A 17,325-nucleotide genomic window follows, 5' to 3' on the forward strand; every position below is an offset into this window, starting at 1 on the left:
GAAGTAAATCTACAATAAAATTATTATGCCTCTCACACTTCAACAGAAGGATGGATACATGAGTTTATTGTGTTTCCAACAGCTCTTACTGATATACAAACACACCTGTCTGAAAATTAATAATTAATATACTGGTGAGTAAATACAAAAATCTAAATGTTCTGAAATGAAATCATTAATAAATTAATTCATTTTACTTGTGTATTTCAAAATTTTAAACCAGCCTAAAAAAATTTGTTTCATAAGTAATAAGCAATAATATACATTTAAAATATCCAGACAATGATTTATCTTCTTTTTTTTAGTTTAAATGATTTACTATGTTTGAATGTAAATGGGATTCAGACAAATTGGGTAACAATTCAGTAAATAATCTATTTAATTTGAAATTTTAATAACCCAAATGGAATCATCTTCTGGACATCCTTCATAGACAATGTGCAGGTATGTTAATTGCTAGGTTATCTACTCACACATCTACCTGTAACCCTAAACCTGAATCCTATATAAAATCATTTAATGCATGTAGTTTTCTAATAATTTTACAGACCAATAGTGTACATATAATTATTAAAAATGCTTTACACGTTTACTTGAAAACATTTTTAGCAATTTAACCTACTATTGGAAGGTTAATATTTAAAATTTATACAAACAATACTAAAAATAGTTTTAATACCTTGAGGAGAGACTTGAAGTGGTGTTGTAGGAACACTCCGACCAGTTCCAGCATCTTCTAATTGACTTAAATCCATACGTGTATCATCCATTCCTTCTGATGCTACTTGAGCAACACCTTAAAAAAAAGTAACATTAGTAAATACAGATTAATAACAAATATTCTTGGCTGATAACTAAAGAAAAAAAGAAGTAGATTTATGTTTGGAAACTATTGAATCTGTAACAAAAAAAATGTACTGATATTCAAACATCAGTACATTTTATAATGAAAAAAGATAAATGGACTTACAAATATGTGGATTTTTTTTAGAGCTGAATGCTCATTACATGGACGACTTTAATATCATGCATAGATGGAGACCTTTAATATTTTCCTTATTGCTACCGAAACAGTCAAGCAATCTCTGAAGTAATTAAATAATCTTAAAAATTAAAAAAAAAAACTTGATTCTGCTTAATTGACAAAAAATTATTTCCTACACTTTAAGCTTATTAAAATACAACCTAACAAATAAGGAAATTAATAAAAAATATTAAGACAAAATAATAACCCCAATAATAACTACCTACGATTACATTACAAATTAACTAACATACAAATTATGAGAATTTAAGAGTAAGCCAAATACACAACTGGAATTACACAAACTAATAAGAGTTCATGGAATGAAAAATGAAATTAAGAAATAGTTAATAAATATAAAAAGTAAGTAAAAATAAAATCTGAAATCATAATACAAAGAAAGCAACGCTTGCCCTTTATGTGCACGTTAACTGATATATTAAGAATTCCAAATTATTAAGCATAATACTTGGTATGATTTTTTTTCTAAGACATGAATCAATAATTTATAAAACTTTTCTTATATTATTTTTAAAGATAAAATTTTGTAGTTTAATAAAATGAAAAAAAGGTTTGAATGCTTAATTTTGTAAAGCAATATTAGTTAATAAGAAATGAATGTGTGTGTATTATATTTGGACTGCTTTATGCAACAGTAGATAAAGTATCAGTTAACATTTTTTTGTGCGTGCCATCTAGTAGGGAAAATGTAGTAGACCTTTCAATCCTTTTTGAGTTTGTCAACTGTTAGATAAAGTAGTCCAAATATAACCAGACACTGATTTGAATACCAGATCGTGGATACCGGTGTTCTTTGGTGGTTGGGTTTCAATTAACCACACATCTCAGGAATGGTCGAACTGAGAATGTACAAGACTTACACTTCATTTACACTCATACATATCATCCTCTGAAGAATTATCTAAACGGTAGTTACCGGAGGGTAAACAGGAAAAAGAAAGAAATATAACCAGACAAAATTCTGGACACCTACCAGTAATTAACAAGTACAGATGTTCTCCATGTTATGAGCCATTAGTATGATGTATAAATAACATACTGATCAATATTACTAATACATATTCAGTATAAACGTTTTACAATTGAACAAGTAATTAGATCTAAGGGTTTAACTAATCTTGAACTGAATAAAGCTAAAAAAAAAAAAAAAAACCATAATATAATTGTAAGCAACTTAGTTTTATAACTAACCAGCTCTAGTTGAAGGTGAACTATTGTTATCGGCAAAAGTGAATCTACCAGATGGTACATGTGGGGAACTGACAGCTTCACCAAAACCATCAGTACGTCGTGGTACAAATAATGTAGGGGTACTAGGCACAATACTATCATCACCAGCATCTTCATAACCTTGTGGCTGTAATAACAGAAAAATACAAAATTAATGCTATTCACTAGTATTAGTTTATTAGAATATTGTAACTTTATACAAATTTTTCCTTTCTATCCGATATCATTCCTCACGGGTTGGAAAGACAATCATAAAAGTTCTTAGACCGTTCACCACTGAATGAAGACTCTGCAATGAGTATGTACACACTCAGAGATAATGAGTAATATAGAGCTGATTTTATAGAGAAAAAAAAAAAGAAAGGTTGTAAGACATTAGACTAAATCATTTCTGAGATCATATATGCACACAATCCTACAAAGGTAATCATTATCCTGGACATAGTATGTCGAGAAATCATTTAACACTATGCATCTTTTCTAGGAGGGAAAAATAAATATGAGGATTATGCCAATAAACAAATTAGAATGGCGAGTCTAATTCAGGAATGTGAGATGCTCAAAAACAAATGAATTTTTAGAATAAATTTTTCTCTCTTGGGCATAAGTTTCTGATTTAATGACACATTTTATGTTTGAATAAAAAAAGGGCCTGGGCTACAAGAATCAGAAGGGAAATTGTGTATCAAGTCTTACAAGCTGTAGCATAGAGCTTAACCTGTGTCAAATCTAACTTATTAACATACTTTTTCAGTCTATATCAGTTGACATAGATAATGGCTAGCACTTCAATTTCTAAATAAGAATTAACATTTGCAACCTTTCCCTCATATTTTATAAAGTTAAAAAAATATCTTTCATGTTCTTTTGAAACATTTGAAGATTTTCTCACATTAAATAAATTATAATTTTTTATAACATGACATCAGACAAATAACACAATAGAGAACTGCATGAACAATCATTAAGCAAGGTTCTTCATGGTAGTATTTCCATTAAAATACTAAATTATTTGCACATGTCTAGTATGTTACGAATTGTATCCTGAAAATCAAAACAGAACTATACAAAATGTGATTAGGTCTATAGTCTATAAGTGCCCTGATAAGACACAAGAACTAATCGGGAATCAATGATTTAACACTTTTTATCATGAATGTCAAAGACCATTAAATTTGTAACTTGATAACTTGAAATAGTTTCCATAAAGTAAATGCCAATGCCTCAATTTTAGACAATCCTTTTCTAAAACTTGTATTATGGCGATTGGTAAATTGGAAAAAAAAGAAAAAAACAACATTAACACAATCAAATTTGATCTGTAGTAACAAATAAAATAAATTTGCAAGAAAAACTTAAATAATTAATTTTACAATTTTTTCATCAAACTTTATACTCCACAAACAGGCAGGCATCTTTGACAAAGCAGTATTTTGTACTGCACAGGTTCCACATTTATTTTTTAAATTAGAATACATTTCTTGAAAATTCATTTTTTAATAATTAATTAAATATTTTTAACACTACTATACAGAATAAAATCGTGTTAAGTATATACTAAAAAATAAAAACGAACCAGAAGAAGCTGCTGCTGCTGTCTGTTTAAAGGAGGAATAGCAGAAGCACGCCTAGTGAAGTGACCAGGTGAAGCTTGATTACTTGAAACATTCGAATGACCACTACTAGTCGCTTCTGACATACCTCCACCAGCACCCTCTACAGGACCACTACTGCTACTCTCAGACTGATTAGGAACCTCATTACTATCCTCTGTACATGAAATAAATCAATATTGTATAATGTTATTTGTTACACAAAAAAAAATATCAACACAATATAAAATAATAACACTACTATAATTTAATTAAAAGTATAAAAAATCTGGTTATCTAGTTTTGATTTTAGAATTGCAGTTTTTTCAAAGAATTCCAGTGGTGTGTATCTGTACAGTAAAATAAAAGGTTTTTTCTCATTTAAAAGGTGTTATGTCTAAATCATCACCAAAATACAATTCACAACTGAGGCACAATGAACTACTAAATAATGTTATTTATCTAAATTTTAATTGTCATGAAAAATAAAAATTAACTCAAGAGTGCTTAAATATCACATTTTATTGCTATATACACTCATTGTTTATAAGGTTCTATATGACAAAAATTAAATCCTTAGCAAAATTGTAATTTTGCTAATTGTAATTTTTGTCATAGATTTTGCCTGACATTGCCTGGAATTTTTATTTTAATATTTCTGAACTGACATAACCTATTGATAATTAAGAATTTAATTGAATATCTTATTTTTTTCTTCTTGAAATTTCTTTCCTTTTTTTAAGAATTTGTTTTATATTAACTAAAAGCTAAAAAGTAAAAGCTAAAAGATACTGGTATGTAAAATCTACCATCACCATCACTAACAGTTACATACTGTAGAGAGTTAAAAAAACTTACATAAAGATTTCTATCCTTTACAGTACAATCTAATTTATTGTAATGAGAAATCAAAGACTTTGCCCAATAGAAAAAACCATTTTACCTTCAAAACATTGAATGTTTTATTTTTTTACTCATAATTATCTGCACTCCTTTCCTCTAATGAATTATATGTGGTAAAAAAAGTACAGTAAAAGATTATGCTAAGCAGGTCACAGGCTTGCATGCACTTGCAATCAATCACATCGCAACAATATTTATAGAATTATTTCGAGAAATGTTATTTAAAAAACAGTTATGTTATGAACTGTAAATGTATTCGTTATAAAATGTATGTACAGCAATCAACCATCATTATCATCTTATTGAAATTTGGGTTTGAAAACAATTTCTTGCATGTAAAGACTATTTTTTTAATATGTTAGCTTTAAGGTTTTGAAAATATACCTAATCTGTTTATGTTGCCACATTTAGTGCTAATTTAATATGAACAGTGGTATTTCACTTTTAAATATATACTTTTTTTTTCAAAAAATTGAAACTTCTACTTACCAATTATTTCTACCTCATTATTATCCTGATCAGTAATATTTTCATCAATGTCAGGTCCTTCACCGACTTCATAACTGTTCATGGCCATATCCTAAAAAGGAAACAAACATTTTGTAGACATCAACCACAAAAAGAAAAATGGGCCCTACCAAAATTTCATACAAAACTATTATCAGTAGAAAATCCAATAATTATTTAAACTTCAAATGGTAGTTTGTTTTAATTATTAATATAAATATATATATTGGCACATGTTTGCAGCTCGATCAGGAAATTGAGAGATTGACAATTTAGAATGTTTATATAATTACAGTTTGGTTTAAACATACATAATAATAATGAGACAACAGTAAAAATATTAATGAAAAATAGTAAATAAATATTAATCATAGTAATCACTACCACAATAATAATCAGAATAATAAACTATAACAAATATAATAGTAATTATCACAATAGTCACATGTCAAAATAAACAATATAAATGTCAATCATAATAATAAACTGAGATTACATACAAAACAGAATTTAAAATAATCATCAGGATTTATTTACAGGTAGATAAAATAGAATTGAAAAGCAGAATTCAGTCCCATAGCATGACTGCTATTCTTAACACTGTTAGTCTTGTATTAATAACAACAATACAATAGAAGAGACAAGTATGTATAAGTTTGTATCACACTACAACAAAATCATATTGAAGTGAAGTTGAGTAAAAAGATCAACCACAGTTGGCAAGATCTGTTCTACATATACTGACCCAGAATTTAGAAAAAGGGATCAAAAACAATCAACACATCCTAATTAAACATGCTGCAACATAAATTAACCACAAAACTGAAAAGGAATGGGCTTGTTCATATCCTCACAGTTGTGTGACCTTAAGAAATAAACTTAATTATTAACTGTTTGGCCTGATCTTCACTGAAGATAAAATTACTTTATGCTTTCCCCAGTAGAATATACTAGACGTCCTAGAATCACATTCTGAACAACAGTCACAAAATTTGGTGATTTTTATTTCATCATTGTTCAATTATGAATTTGTTTGTAATTCAAACATTAATTGCTTAAAATTTTAATGAATGCACAATACTAAATAATCAAAGAAATGTACTATACAGTCTCACCGCCAAGTAACAGCAAGCTTGGAGTGGTGATAATTGCTATCCAATGTAAAAATATGTTCCTCACTCTTAGTAATCCCCCATTACCAAATAATTGCTCTATTTTTAACAAATGAATGCAACAATTTTGAAATGACATATGGCCGGCTGCTAATTCTGTACTGTACATTGTAAAATGTAAAAACAGATGACAAAATATTATATATTACTAATTACACAGTAAATATTTTGATAGATGATTATTACTGTAACTTTAATTACTTACTGGAAAATAATTTATCCATTTAATTCCTCAGTAGAACTATCTGCTCAGTCATAACATCTTCAGTGCAATTGTCCCTATTATCACTGTCACTACAAATACACAATGGAGGCATCTTCTGTCAGAAAATTTATTACAGATTCTTGGCTCACTATCAGATTTTTTAACCTTTTCACAGTAAGGTTTCCAGTGTTAGTTGCTCATTGAATTCATTTTATCTTTACATAGTTTCTGCACTTCTGACCATACAATCTTGAATGGATTTAAATCAGGATGGTTAAGGTGGAAGCCGCAGTACTTGATGCCCAAATCTTTCCAACAATTTGTCAAATTGGTATCGTTTTCTGTTACTTTCATTCAACTTAGTTTATACAATTGTGGTTTAAGAAAGGATGTTTTTCATTCAATGTTATCTCATTCAAGTATAGGATTGATCGCCTGGTTACATTTTATAAAATCATCGATTGCCTATAAATATGAAATCCTCTTCCACCTAATATGTTTTTCCACTGAAATTTTCCTTTTGTTTTCTGTTTTGTGCCATTTAAAACACAATTCTTTCAAAATTCTTCTTAAACTCGATTCACTGCCATTAAAATTAATTTTAATTTTCAATTCTTTACAAAGTTTGTTAACAGTTGGCAGCTCTCTTATCTTTGAGTGAAATTCATTCACAGTTTGTCTAACCACACTTTTATCAGAATAATTAATCTGGAAATTGGTTAAGAACGTTTCTTTTTCAGAGTGATGAACAAACATTCTGGCCCCTTGGATCAAAGAAGTTCTATTTTTTCTTTTCTTAGGCTTTGAACTTGAGTCCTGGAAATGCCATAGGCTGTTTGAGTTCTTTCTTCACACTTCTGTATAGTAATTAAATGCTATCAATTTTGAATTTTCCTACAGCTAAAGATTTTTTCTTCATGAAATCATACATGTTGTTTACAATTTTGCACACCTGTCTTGAAGTTTTCTTTTCAACAAACTTAAATTCAGCCAAGAATATCAAGAATAAATTCATCAAGAATATAACTAATCTAAGTGTCCATCCGAACTGAAATGAAACATGACCGCTCTGGTCGTGATTCTAACATCGAATGAATGAAGGTCACTTATACTCTAATGACCGCTCCTTGCAGTATCCATAATGTAGAATGATCATAGCATGTTCCTAGCTCGCCAGGAAGCTCTAGTATTCACTAGAAAGCAGCAACTAACAGCTAGAAGTGGAACGTAACAATATATATATAGAGGAAAGCAAGACAAAAAATAAATAAAATAAAAATAATTGTTTTGTATTTGCAACATGGTGTCCCTTTCTTAACTGTAAACACATAAAAATACATTGCTTCATAAACAGTTGCATTATGTTTATGATACTATGAGATGACTAATCATGGTGTGCCAATGTTTCAGAGAGCAATAGTATAGCAGTGATGTGTGAGCTGATCATCCAAGCTCACCATTACATGGTGAAGTTTTCTTCAGACTGCACCACTGAGGGATAATACATAAGACAAAAATAAAAGACTCCCTCCCCACTAACAAAGGATGGCAATAAAATATAAGTGCTTGCATATATCGACAGTTGCTTGGATAATTAGTTGGGATAAATGGTCACAAAAGATAAATTTTGGTCATAAAATAAATAACTTTGAACCAAATTTAATTTTATAACAAAATATGAACAGTAAACAAGTCAACTTATTATACAAGTCACAGTGCAATACAAGTCAACTTATAAAAATTAAATAAGATTAATAATGCTATATATTATGTATGAAATCCTAAAACAATATCAGTTGTAGACTACCAATAAAAATTTTAATACTAACTCCATCATCAGGCATTCCTTCATCATCATCTTCTTCTTCATCAGTGGTATCAACTAAAATTATATCATCCTCTTGATCTCGCTGTGATGATGTTGGCACTTGATATTCAACTTCAAGACCATCAGCCCTAAGCAACATCTCACCACCTTCCCCACTCAGTGCAGCCCTGCTGCGTTTATTCTAAAAAATTAAGAATAATAAAGTAGCATATTTAGATTATTTCTAAATTGACATAAAAAACAATGATGATAAAATTTGTAAACAGCAACAGATTTTACTGAAATTTCCAATAAACAAAATATTTTTTAACAAACATTATTTTCAGACATTTTAACAATAAATTAATTGACAGACACAAATTTCAAAGAATTGTGTAAGTAATATTTTTTAAATATCAACTTTTTTTTAATGAAAGAAGCATAAAAGTAAGGATTTATAACCAATCTTATTTGATATTCACAATCCTGTAGATTATGAGCTTTACAAGATTTTTTTTTTTTTAGTATAGATTCACTACTGTTCAATGCATCTTTATGATGTGGAAGGACTGATAAAGCAAAATATTAAGAATGAATGTAATTTTCACAATTTATTTTTTAAGAAAGTTTAACTGCTTAATCACAGAAAGAAATTTATCATACACCTTTATATCAGACTCTGTATATTCAGTTATTTTTGTGTACTTCACTGTAGTTAACATTTATGCAGGAATTGGTATGGCAACATTATCCAGCCAACAACAGGTTTTAAGAGGAAATTTAATTGAAAACAAAAAATTTTTTCGCTATATATTACTTCTAAAAAACTTGTTTTTAGAAAAAGAAATGTTATCAAGTATTATGATAACATTTCCTCACCATCTGATGAACTGAAATAAAATTCTGATGAATATTAATTGTTACAAGAAACAAAAAATAATAAAAAGTACATATATAATATTTTGATGTATTAAAATATGATTTGTTGATTTTAATGTGATGTACTATTTTAAATTAAGAATACAAAAAAAGTTCCACGGAACCAAGTCTGGAGATTAGGATGAATGAATCAACTGTTGTTACCTTGTGCTTGCCACGTAACAACAAAGATGACAAGTGTGACACCTGAGCTAGTGCATTGTCATAGTGAAAAATCTAGCTCTTTTTCTACTGCTCAAACTTCTTTCTCTGTACAGCATTCCTGCCATAAAACTCTCTTGTTAAACTCCTTACTATCTACCATGTGAAATGAATTCATAATGGATCAAACTTTTCCGGGGATTAATCACCTATCTTCCCTATGGTTTTCATTTCATCAATTTTAGTTCTGAGCAACATCACCACAGGCTCATTTGGGCTTTTTTTTGGTTGAAGTGATATTTTCCCAATCAATATATATATATATTTATTGTGTCTTGGTTTCCACATTAACTCATCTCGTATTATGTTTTTCAAAATGTTTTTATCAGCACTGGAACATCAAGAAGGCCCTTGATTGATAAAATTATTCTCTTTCTAATAAGCATTCAGTAAATACAGCGTGAATTTCAAGCTAATACACTGCATGTTAAGTTTTTTCATTAAAATGGCAGAGCATAATCATATGCTGATGACAGTTTCCAATCAATCTCTTTGAAATTAAGCAGCTAGCCGATCTTCATGAACCATAACACACATTATGTCAACATTGCCCAGCTCTTGTCAACTTTATCTGATGTTCTGCTGCCTTTAAAATAACTAAACCGTTCATGAAATAAATTAAGCATTTCAAATGTCTCTGAGTTTCACCAAGTTTGAAGCGAAACATAAATATGTTCTTATCTTATCTGAGAAGAGGTTAAGTATATGTATTTACTCAAATAGCTGTAGCTTGAAAACTTAAAAACCGTGCAATAAAAACAAATAGTTTTTTAAGTTGACATTAGCCAGTGCCACTTATTGGGACTGTCATCATAATTGTTGACTGTATATGATTACTGGAAGTCCATCTCTTAGTTTATTGGCCAGTTAAGAGAGGGTTAACAGATAATTTACTGTATTGCTTTAAAGATGGATTTATAATTGCTACCATACTCAACTCCTGCTGACATTTTACAGATCTGTTATTAAAATATAAATAAAAATAACATACAGCCTAGATTATTATTAACTGGAAGAAACTATTAGCGTTAACTACTAAATAAACTTTCTGTAGAATAATCACTATGATTTTGAGAAGATCATAATTATTACCGGTGGTGCAACTTTTGACGATTCTCCCTCTTCATTCGGTACAGATCCATCTCTAGGACGTTTGAGCCCAGGTGCAGTCTGAGTAGTTGTAACAGTGTTACTGCTAGTACTAGCTTGACTACTAGCTACAGCTACAGACTGTTCAGCTTGTGTTTGCCTGCTGCTAGCAACAGACTGGTCAGACATAACCAACTGACTACTTGCAACTGATTGATCTGTAATCATAAATATAATTAACTTTTTTTTAATAAGTTAAAATAAATGAAAAGCATCATTTAATTTTTATTGCTAAAAATCAATTCACAAGATAGAATACCTAATTTGACAAACATTTTAATAATAATTTTTCATACAAATTAAAACATATAAAAATATTGTACTGAAAATACAGTAATGAAATGTTTGTAAAGAGTACTAAGTGTAACTCTTGTAACTACTATTATTTTCTTTTAAAGTTTACTATTTTGCTTCTGCTTTTTTTTAACAATTTGTAAGTTTTGCACCAAATAGCTGACAATAAGATCTGACATATTTATATAATTCTGTCTTTCACCAATAAGGATCTGGTTTGAATCATGATCAGACTGTATTTTTTTAAATTACAAAAGTACATTTTTTTCATAAAAAAGAAAAAAAATAGGGTAACTAATGTAGTATGTAGGGTTATAACTACTTAAGAGAAAGCAAATAGAAAATTTAAGTCGCTGCAAAATTACAAAAATGCAATAATGAAAAGTATTGAAAACAAGATCACATCTCATTTATATATTAAAAAAAAAAACTAATAAGACATACACTATATAATTGATAATTACATTATTAATGACAGATAGTTGTAACTGGAAAAAATAGTAAAAAGTTCCATAATTTTAGACCTCAAATAATATAATAATTTAAATCAAGGATACAGAAACAAATTTTCAAAAGGGAGATTGATCTTGATCAAAATTAAAATGTAAAGTTTCTGAAACAACACAAAAAAAACTAAATTTTTCATTTTGAGAAGTGGAGTGTCAGGTTAAGATATAAAAAATAACAAAATAGCACAAAACTACTTTTCACTAGAAGAGGGACAACAACCTAAGAATTACAAAACATTTTTGACAAAGTTTTTGGAAACTGCATTTAAAATTTTATTTTTGCAGGCATAATTATGGTATATAGCCAGCCACCAGTCCTTTCTTCTGATAATCAGCTTTAAAACAGTAAAGGATTTAATTTACTAAAAACTAATGAGGGGTTTTTACACTAATGTAAAATATAAACAGATAGATGTACTTATGATTTTGAGAGCCATTTTTACTTATTTAAACTGAAAAAAAATTATAATTTATAAAATTTCAATAAAACTTTTAAGTAATTTTATAAAGGATAAACCTTCAGTTTATTAATACAGATTACCTTGTCGGCTACTAGCAACAGATTGGTCAGATACACCATGATGACTGCTAGCAACAGGTTGATCGTTCTGTTGGCTGCTAGCAACAGACTGATCAGACATTCCTTGTTCATTTGGCCCGGCTTGCTGACTTGACACAGTTACTGATTGTTCAGCCAGCTGCTGCTGGCTACTGGCCACCACAGATTGCTCCGACTGTCCTGCCGACTCATCCATTTCTTGCTAGAAATTACAGTCAATCATAATTTGTTACACTACCAAAAAAAAAAAAAAAAAAAAAACTAACAAATTTCATTTAATATTATTTTTTAATGAAAAGGAAAATGTTAATGTTTATTAAAACTGCCTGAAATACTCTAAAAATATTCCAGACGTGAATGTATGTTGAAATATAAAAATGTAAATGTTCATACATTATTAAAGTTTTCATAGTCTTAAAAATCCTTTAACAAAACCTTACATTAAAACCACAAGAAATGTTTAAGATAAAAAAAAAAATTGTTATACTAATGGTAAGGTAAAAAATTCAATTTACTTTTTCCTATCAAAGAGAAATATGTACCAAAAATCTCAACTTTACAGCCATCTGTTTGAATGTTCACTATTTTACAGGGAAGATTTTATTTAAGTATAAATTTTTCTTAGGCAACCAGTTCCAAAGACCTCTTAATAAGCTAAACATAATTAAAGTAAATAATAAAATAAATGTCATCATTTAATAGTGATTTTCTTAAACACTTCCATTCTAATTTTCAGAATATTAAAGTAGTTGAGATCTGTAAATCAGCTGGTCACATCTAGTTTCATTTTCAGTTGGGAATATATTTCATATTTACACAAAGATCTATCAATCTGCAGTACTGCAACACATTTAACACTGTGGCAGTTTTTATACATGAAAAACATTTGCATATTTTACATCTTGTGCACAAACAATCATCGAGCAAAAGATACGTAACACAACCGTAAGCATAACTGAAATACATTCATACATAGGCAGAATGTTCAGTGCATATGATAATAAAAGTATGCAGCTTTTCTTCCCCTCATCTTATTAAATTAGCCAACAAAATCTAAAGCATAAGAGCTTTTAGAAAAATTAACATTAATTTGTACTAAATTTTTCCTTATTCCCTAAATAAATCTTTGCTTTTGTCTGTTTACTTTCATTAACATTTAAATATTTAACTTTTCTCACAGCCCAGTCTCCTTGGTGATATTTTATATTTCCTTGATAACTTAAAAACTTATTTCCAGCTGTCAAACTAATCTTTACAATATTCTTTCCAACATTTCCCCCATCATACTCTTCTTTCAACGGATAATAACAGTTAAATACCAGTGCTTTGCTTTTCAGAAAAATATTTAATCCACTAATAACTGGAGCCTTTCTCAATATATGCAGCTGAATCACAATTTTGCACAATCTGACTAACAAAAATTGGTTAGCCAGGTTAAAGAAAAAAAAAATAAAAAAATAGTGAAATACATCCTTCTATTATCTCTCACCTTTTCTAAAATTATTATAACAAATAATTTTCTTAAAAATTTGATTTAGTTTATATTTAAACATGTTCGGATTATAGAGACAATTAACATCTAATTAATTTATGACATACTTGTCTGTAATATGCAGATGCAGTACTACACATCTGAGTATGGCCACTGCTGGCGGAGACAAAGCTCTGATCACTGGATGGTGTATGGCTGGAAGCCGATACCACAGATTGATCCAATGATTGTTCCTGATTAGATGCGGAAACCACTGATGAATTTTCAGCACTTACAACCTGAACATATCATTATCATATTGCACACCATCTAAAAATATTTTATATTCCAATTAACAAAATGTCATGCACTTTATAATAAGTAAACACTTATCAAGTTAACTTTCTTCATGCATACAAAAAAGTTAAAAAAAATAATATCAAATAAATGTAATATTAAACATGTAATATTAAAAAAAATTACATGGTATAAATAGTAATTCACCTGTGTTTGAGTAGTTTGGCTGCTAGATGTCTGAGCTGTTGGTTGAGGCAATACAAGAGCTATAGAGACTGCCTGAGTTAGAGCATTGCTTGACTGACCTTGCTGTTGACTTTCTGTCTCTGCATCCATATCCTTAAAAAAAATAAAAATTATGATGACAAATCAAAATTTGTAGACATATACACATTGACCTAATAAAACATTTCAATTGAATTCTTATGAGAAACTACTAGTACACATCTTTATTATCAATATGAAAACAGATCCTAATTCATAAAAAAATAATTTCAGACAAGAGAGCATATGACACATTCAAATGAAAACATAACAGAAAAATTTATACAAACAGAAGGATTAATACACACAAATTCATAAGATATTTACACAATGTATCTTTAACTCTGTAAATAATTAAAATTGAAAAAAGGTAAACAATTTACGGTATAGACAAGGTGCACATGCATCCCAGCCTTCTAAGTAGTTGGATGATCATACATACATCAAATAAAATATAAATTTGATTACATCAATAGATGGTAACATCTGTTAAGCTAAATGTAACTTGAAATTTCAACAAAAACAGAAATTACACTCATTATCAGCCAAATAGGAGAATATATTAGTACTTAACAGCATGTATGCTGCTGCCATCCCTTTGTCCATAACTAGAATTAATATTGAATATCCATATTAAGCAGATACTTACAATTTTCAGCATTATCAAAAGAAGCTTTATTGAGACCTTTGTGCAGTTCAAACTAGCTAACTTTTCAACAACTGTATAAAGTTCTCAGTTACAATAGCAGCACAAATACATGTTGGAAAAAGATGGTAATTTAGTAGTATTCTCTTTGACTACTAATACATATATATATATATATATATATATATATATATATCACCCTATAGTAAACATAGGGTAATAATAGAAGAAAAAGACTTTTACCCGCAACTTAGCTTTATACAGTATATAAAAAGAATAATACTATCCATAATTTACAATTTTACATTCAGTAATAATTCTCCATTAACCCCTACGTTAATATTGAATTAAGATTCATTATACTTCTGTTTCAAAGAGTTTCACAGCAGATATGCATTTATATTTCATCAATGAACAGTGTTCAGACTGATATTTTATCAGAATGAATTACAATTCCTTTAAAACTGTAGCAAGATGAAAACTAACTTAATAATAGGATCTTATAGGGAACTAAATATAATCATGGGTATAGTTTAAAAGGAAGTTATTAAGACAAAGAAGAAAATTTTTTAAATATCCTGTAAGTGATGATTTGAGTAAAGTAAGCAATAAGAAATATGAGTATGCATAGACTGTTATAGTTTCTTGTAATTTCTTTAACCTTTAAAATTAATTTTTCTATTATTACACTAGAATTGAAAAATTAAACACAGCACAATACCTGTGTAGACTGTGTTGGAGGTACAGTTGCTTGACGAAAAGTTAGAGCAGAGCTAGTTGCAGGCATGTAGTCTGTATGTGATGAAGTAGGGGATGATGACAAAGCCTCTGCTACTCCAGTGCTTGTATGAACCATTTGTTGTTGAGGAGGAACCAATGCAGCCTGACCCTGGCTACTACATTCAAGTTAAACAAAAATAAAAAAGTAGTCGTTAGTAATGTATGAACAGTACATATATATATTTATATTTATTCATGCAGTAAGTAATACAAATAAAAATGTTTGTTTTTTTCTAGTAGTGTTTATTCTACTGCATAGTATTTAATATAAGCTACATTTCAAAAGGTTTTCTAAATACATAAAATGAATTGATTAAATTATTCCTTTTATTTTTAGATCTAGTAAATAATGGAAATATTTTATACAGATTCAGACCAACCAGGAAAGTAGATTTAGTCTTTCTAATGTAATCATTATGAATGTATGAAGTTATAAAAATTATAAAGCATGTCGCACTATTCATTTGTTTAATTAATTATGCAATATGTCCACAGATTTGCTGAAATCTGTCAGAATACAAGAGATCCATCCCATCATGTATAATATTTCCTTTGTTTTCTATTTTTATGTAAAAATGTTTTGCCATACAACTTAACAAGGATATATGTAGGGAAGATCAAATGTGAGATCAAAAGATATGGTCTTCAGTTTGATAACAAATACATGAACATATATGTTTACTAACATCATAAATGATAAGTAAAACAGAATGTTCTGGAATATATAATTAAGACAAAACACTTGCAATCGTGGGCAAATTGTAAAATTAGACGGAATATAAAGAAAAATATTTCTTAAAAAAAATTAAATAAACTATTGCAAAATTACTTCAATAAGACCATTGTGAAATTACAAATGAAAAATATTGTTTTCTTTGAATTTGATTCTGAAGATTTAATAATACAAATTCTAAACATGAAATTGCTAAATTATAGAAGTTTTTTTTTCATAAAATAAGATTACTGCCATTAATATTAGGAATATATAAATAATAGACAATACCGCTTCATTATTAAAGTAAAATTCTTGATTTTAATATTAAAAACTATGCCAGTGAAGAAAAAATAAAGAAAGAACATCAGAAGCACAATAAAAAGGAGAGGAAGAAATTTAGGCGCAGATAGAAAAATTGTTTATGTTGGGACATAAACAATAGCTGAATAGTTTGATATGAAAATTTGGCCTGTACATCCTACTAAATGCTGTTGTTTACAATTAAATTTTATAGGAAATTGTATTTGACGTGCAGTTAACAAGATGAATTGAGAGTTACCATATACAGGTAATTCAATCAAGGAATGTTGGCAATACGACTGAGATGTTTCCCACTTGGTGAACATAGGTAATGAATCAAAAAGATAATGCTGAAAACTGATTTGATGTACTCATGAAAGTATTTTTCAAGTAATTTAAGATCACAGCACAATAGAAAAAGGACGAATCAAAGAAATATTGAACAAAGAAAATAGCATTCCTAATGAGAATGAACTCACTAACCTGAAATAAAATATTGTGTTTGTGTAATTTGATTCTTTCTATTTCATGTAGTCCTAAATAATTCATCAGTACAGGGTAAATTTAAAAAAAGAGGGTTCATTCACTCATTCTTTTATTAATGACTAATCGCTTTTTTCTTTTTTCCTGATTAGCCTCCGGGAATCGCAGTCAGGTATTACTTCAGAGGATGAATGAGGACGATATGTGTAAGTGTTAAGTGAAGTGTAGTCTTGTACAGTCTCAGGTTGACAATTCTG

The 17,325-nt window shown here is 28.8% G+C and overlaps 1 protein-coding gene across 4 annotated transcripts in view; it reads right to left on the reverse strand.

Moving 5' to 3' along the window:
* Nucleotides 1-17,325, reverse strand: part of Mgtor (nuclear basket protein megator) — a 122,720-nt gene that overhangs the window by 24,242 nt on the left and 81,153 nt on the right. For 2 of the 4 annotated variants that reach the window (XM_075368200.1, XM_075368198.1), the window contains exons 28-37: nucleotides 15,512-15,686; nucleotides 14,088-14,219; nucleotides 13,712-13,882; nucleotides 12,095-12,314; nucleotides 10,694-10,908; nucleotides 8,484-8,663; nucleotides 5,260-5,350; nucleotides 3,852-4,045; nucleotides 2,237-2,402; nucleotides 680-796 (exon numbers count right to left, since the gene is read on the reverse strand). In XM_075368200.1, coding sequence (XP_075224315.1) covers nucleotides 680-796; nucleotides 2,237-2,402; nucleotides 3,852-4,045; nucleotides 5,260-5,350; nucleotides 8,484-8,663; nucleotides 10,694-10,908; nucleotides 12,095-12,314; nucleotides 13,712-13,882; nucleotides 14,088-14,219; nucleotides 15,512-15,686 — 1,661 coding nt within the window. The remainder of the gene's footprint in view (nucleotides 1-679; nucleotides 797-2,236; nucleotides 2,403-3,851; nucleotides 4,046-5,259; nucleotides 5,351-8,483; nucleotides 8,664-10,693; nucleotides 10,909-12,094; nucleotides 12,315-13,711; nucleotides 13,883-14,087; nucleotides 14,220-15,511; nucleotides 15,687-17,325) is intronic. The other 2 variants (XM_075368199.1, XM_075368201.1) reach the window with 2 other exon arrangements.

Source organism: Lycorma delicatula, chromosome 6 (genome assembly GCF_047948215.1).
Source record: "Lycorma delicatula isolate Av1 chromosome 6, ASM4794821v1, whole genome shotgun sequence".
Classification (NCBI taxonomy): domain Eukaryota; kingdom Metazoa; phylum Arthropoda; class Insecta; order Hemiptera; family Fulgoridae; genus Lycorma; species Lycorma delicatula.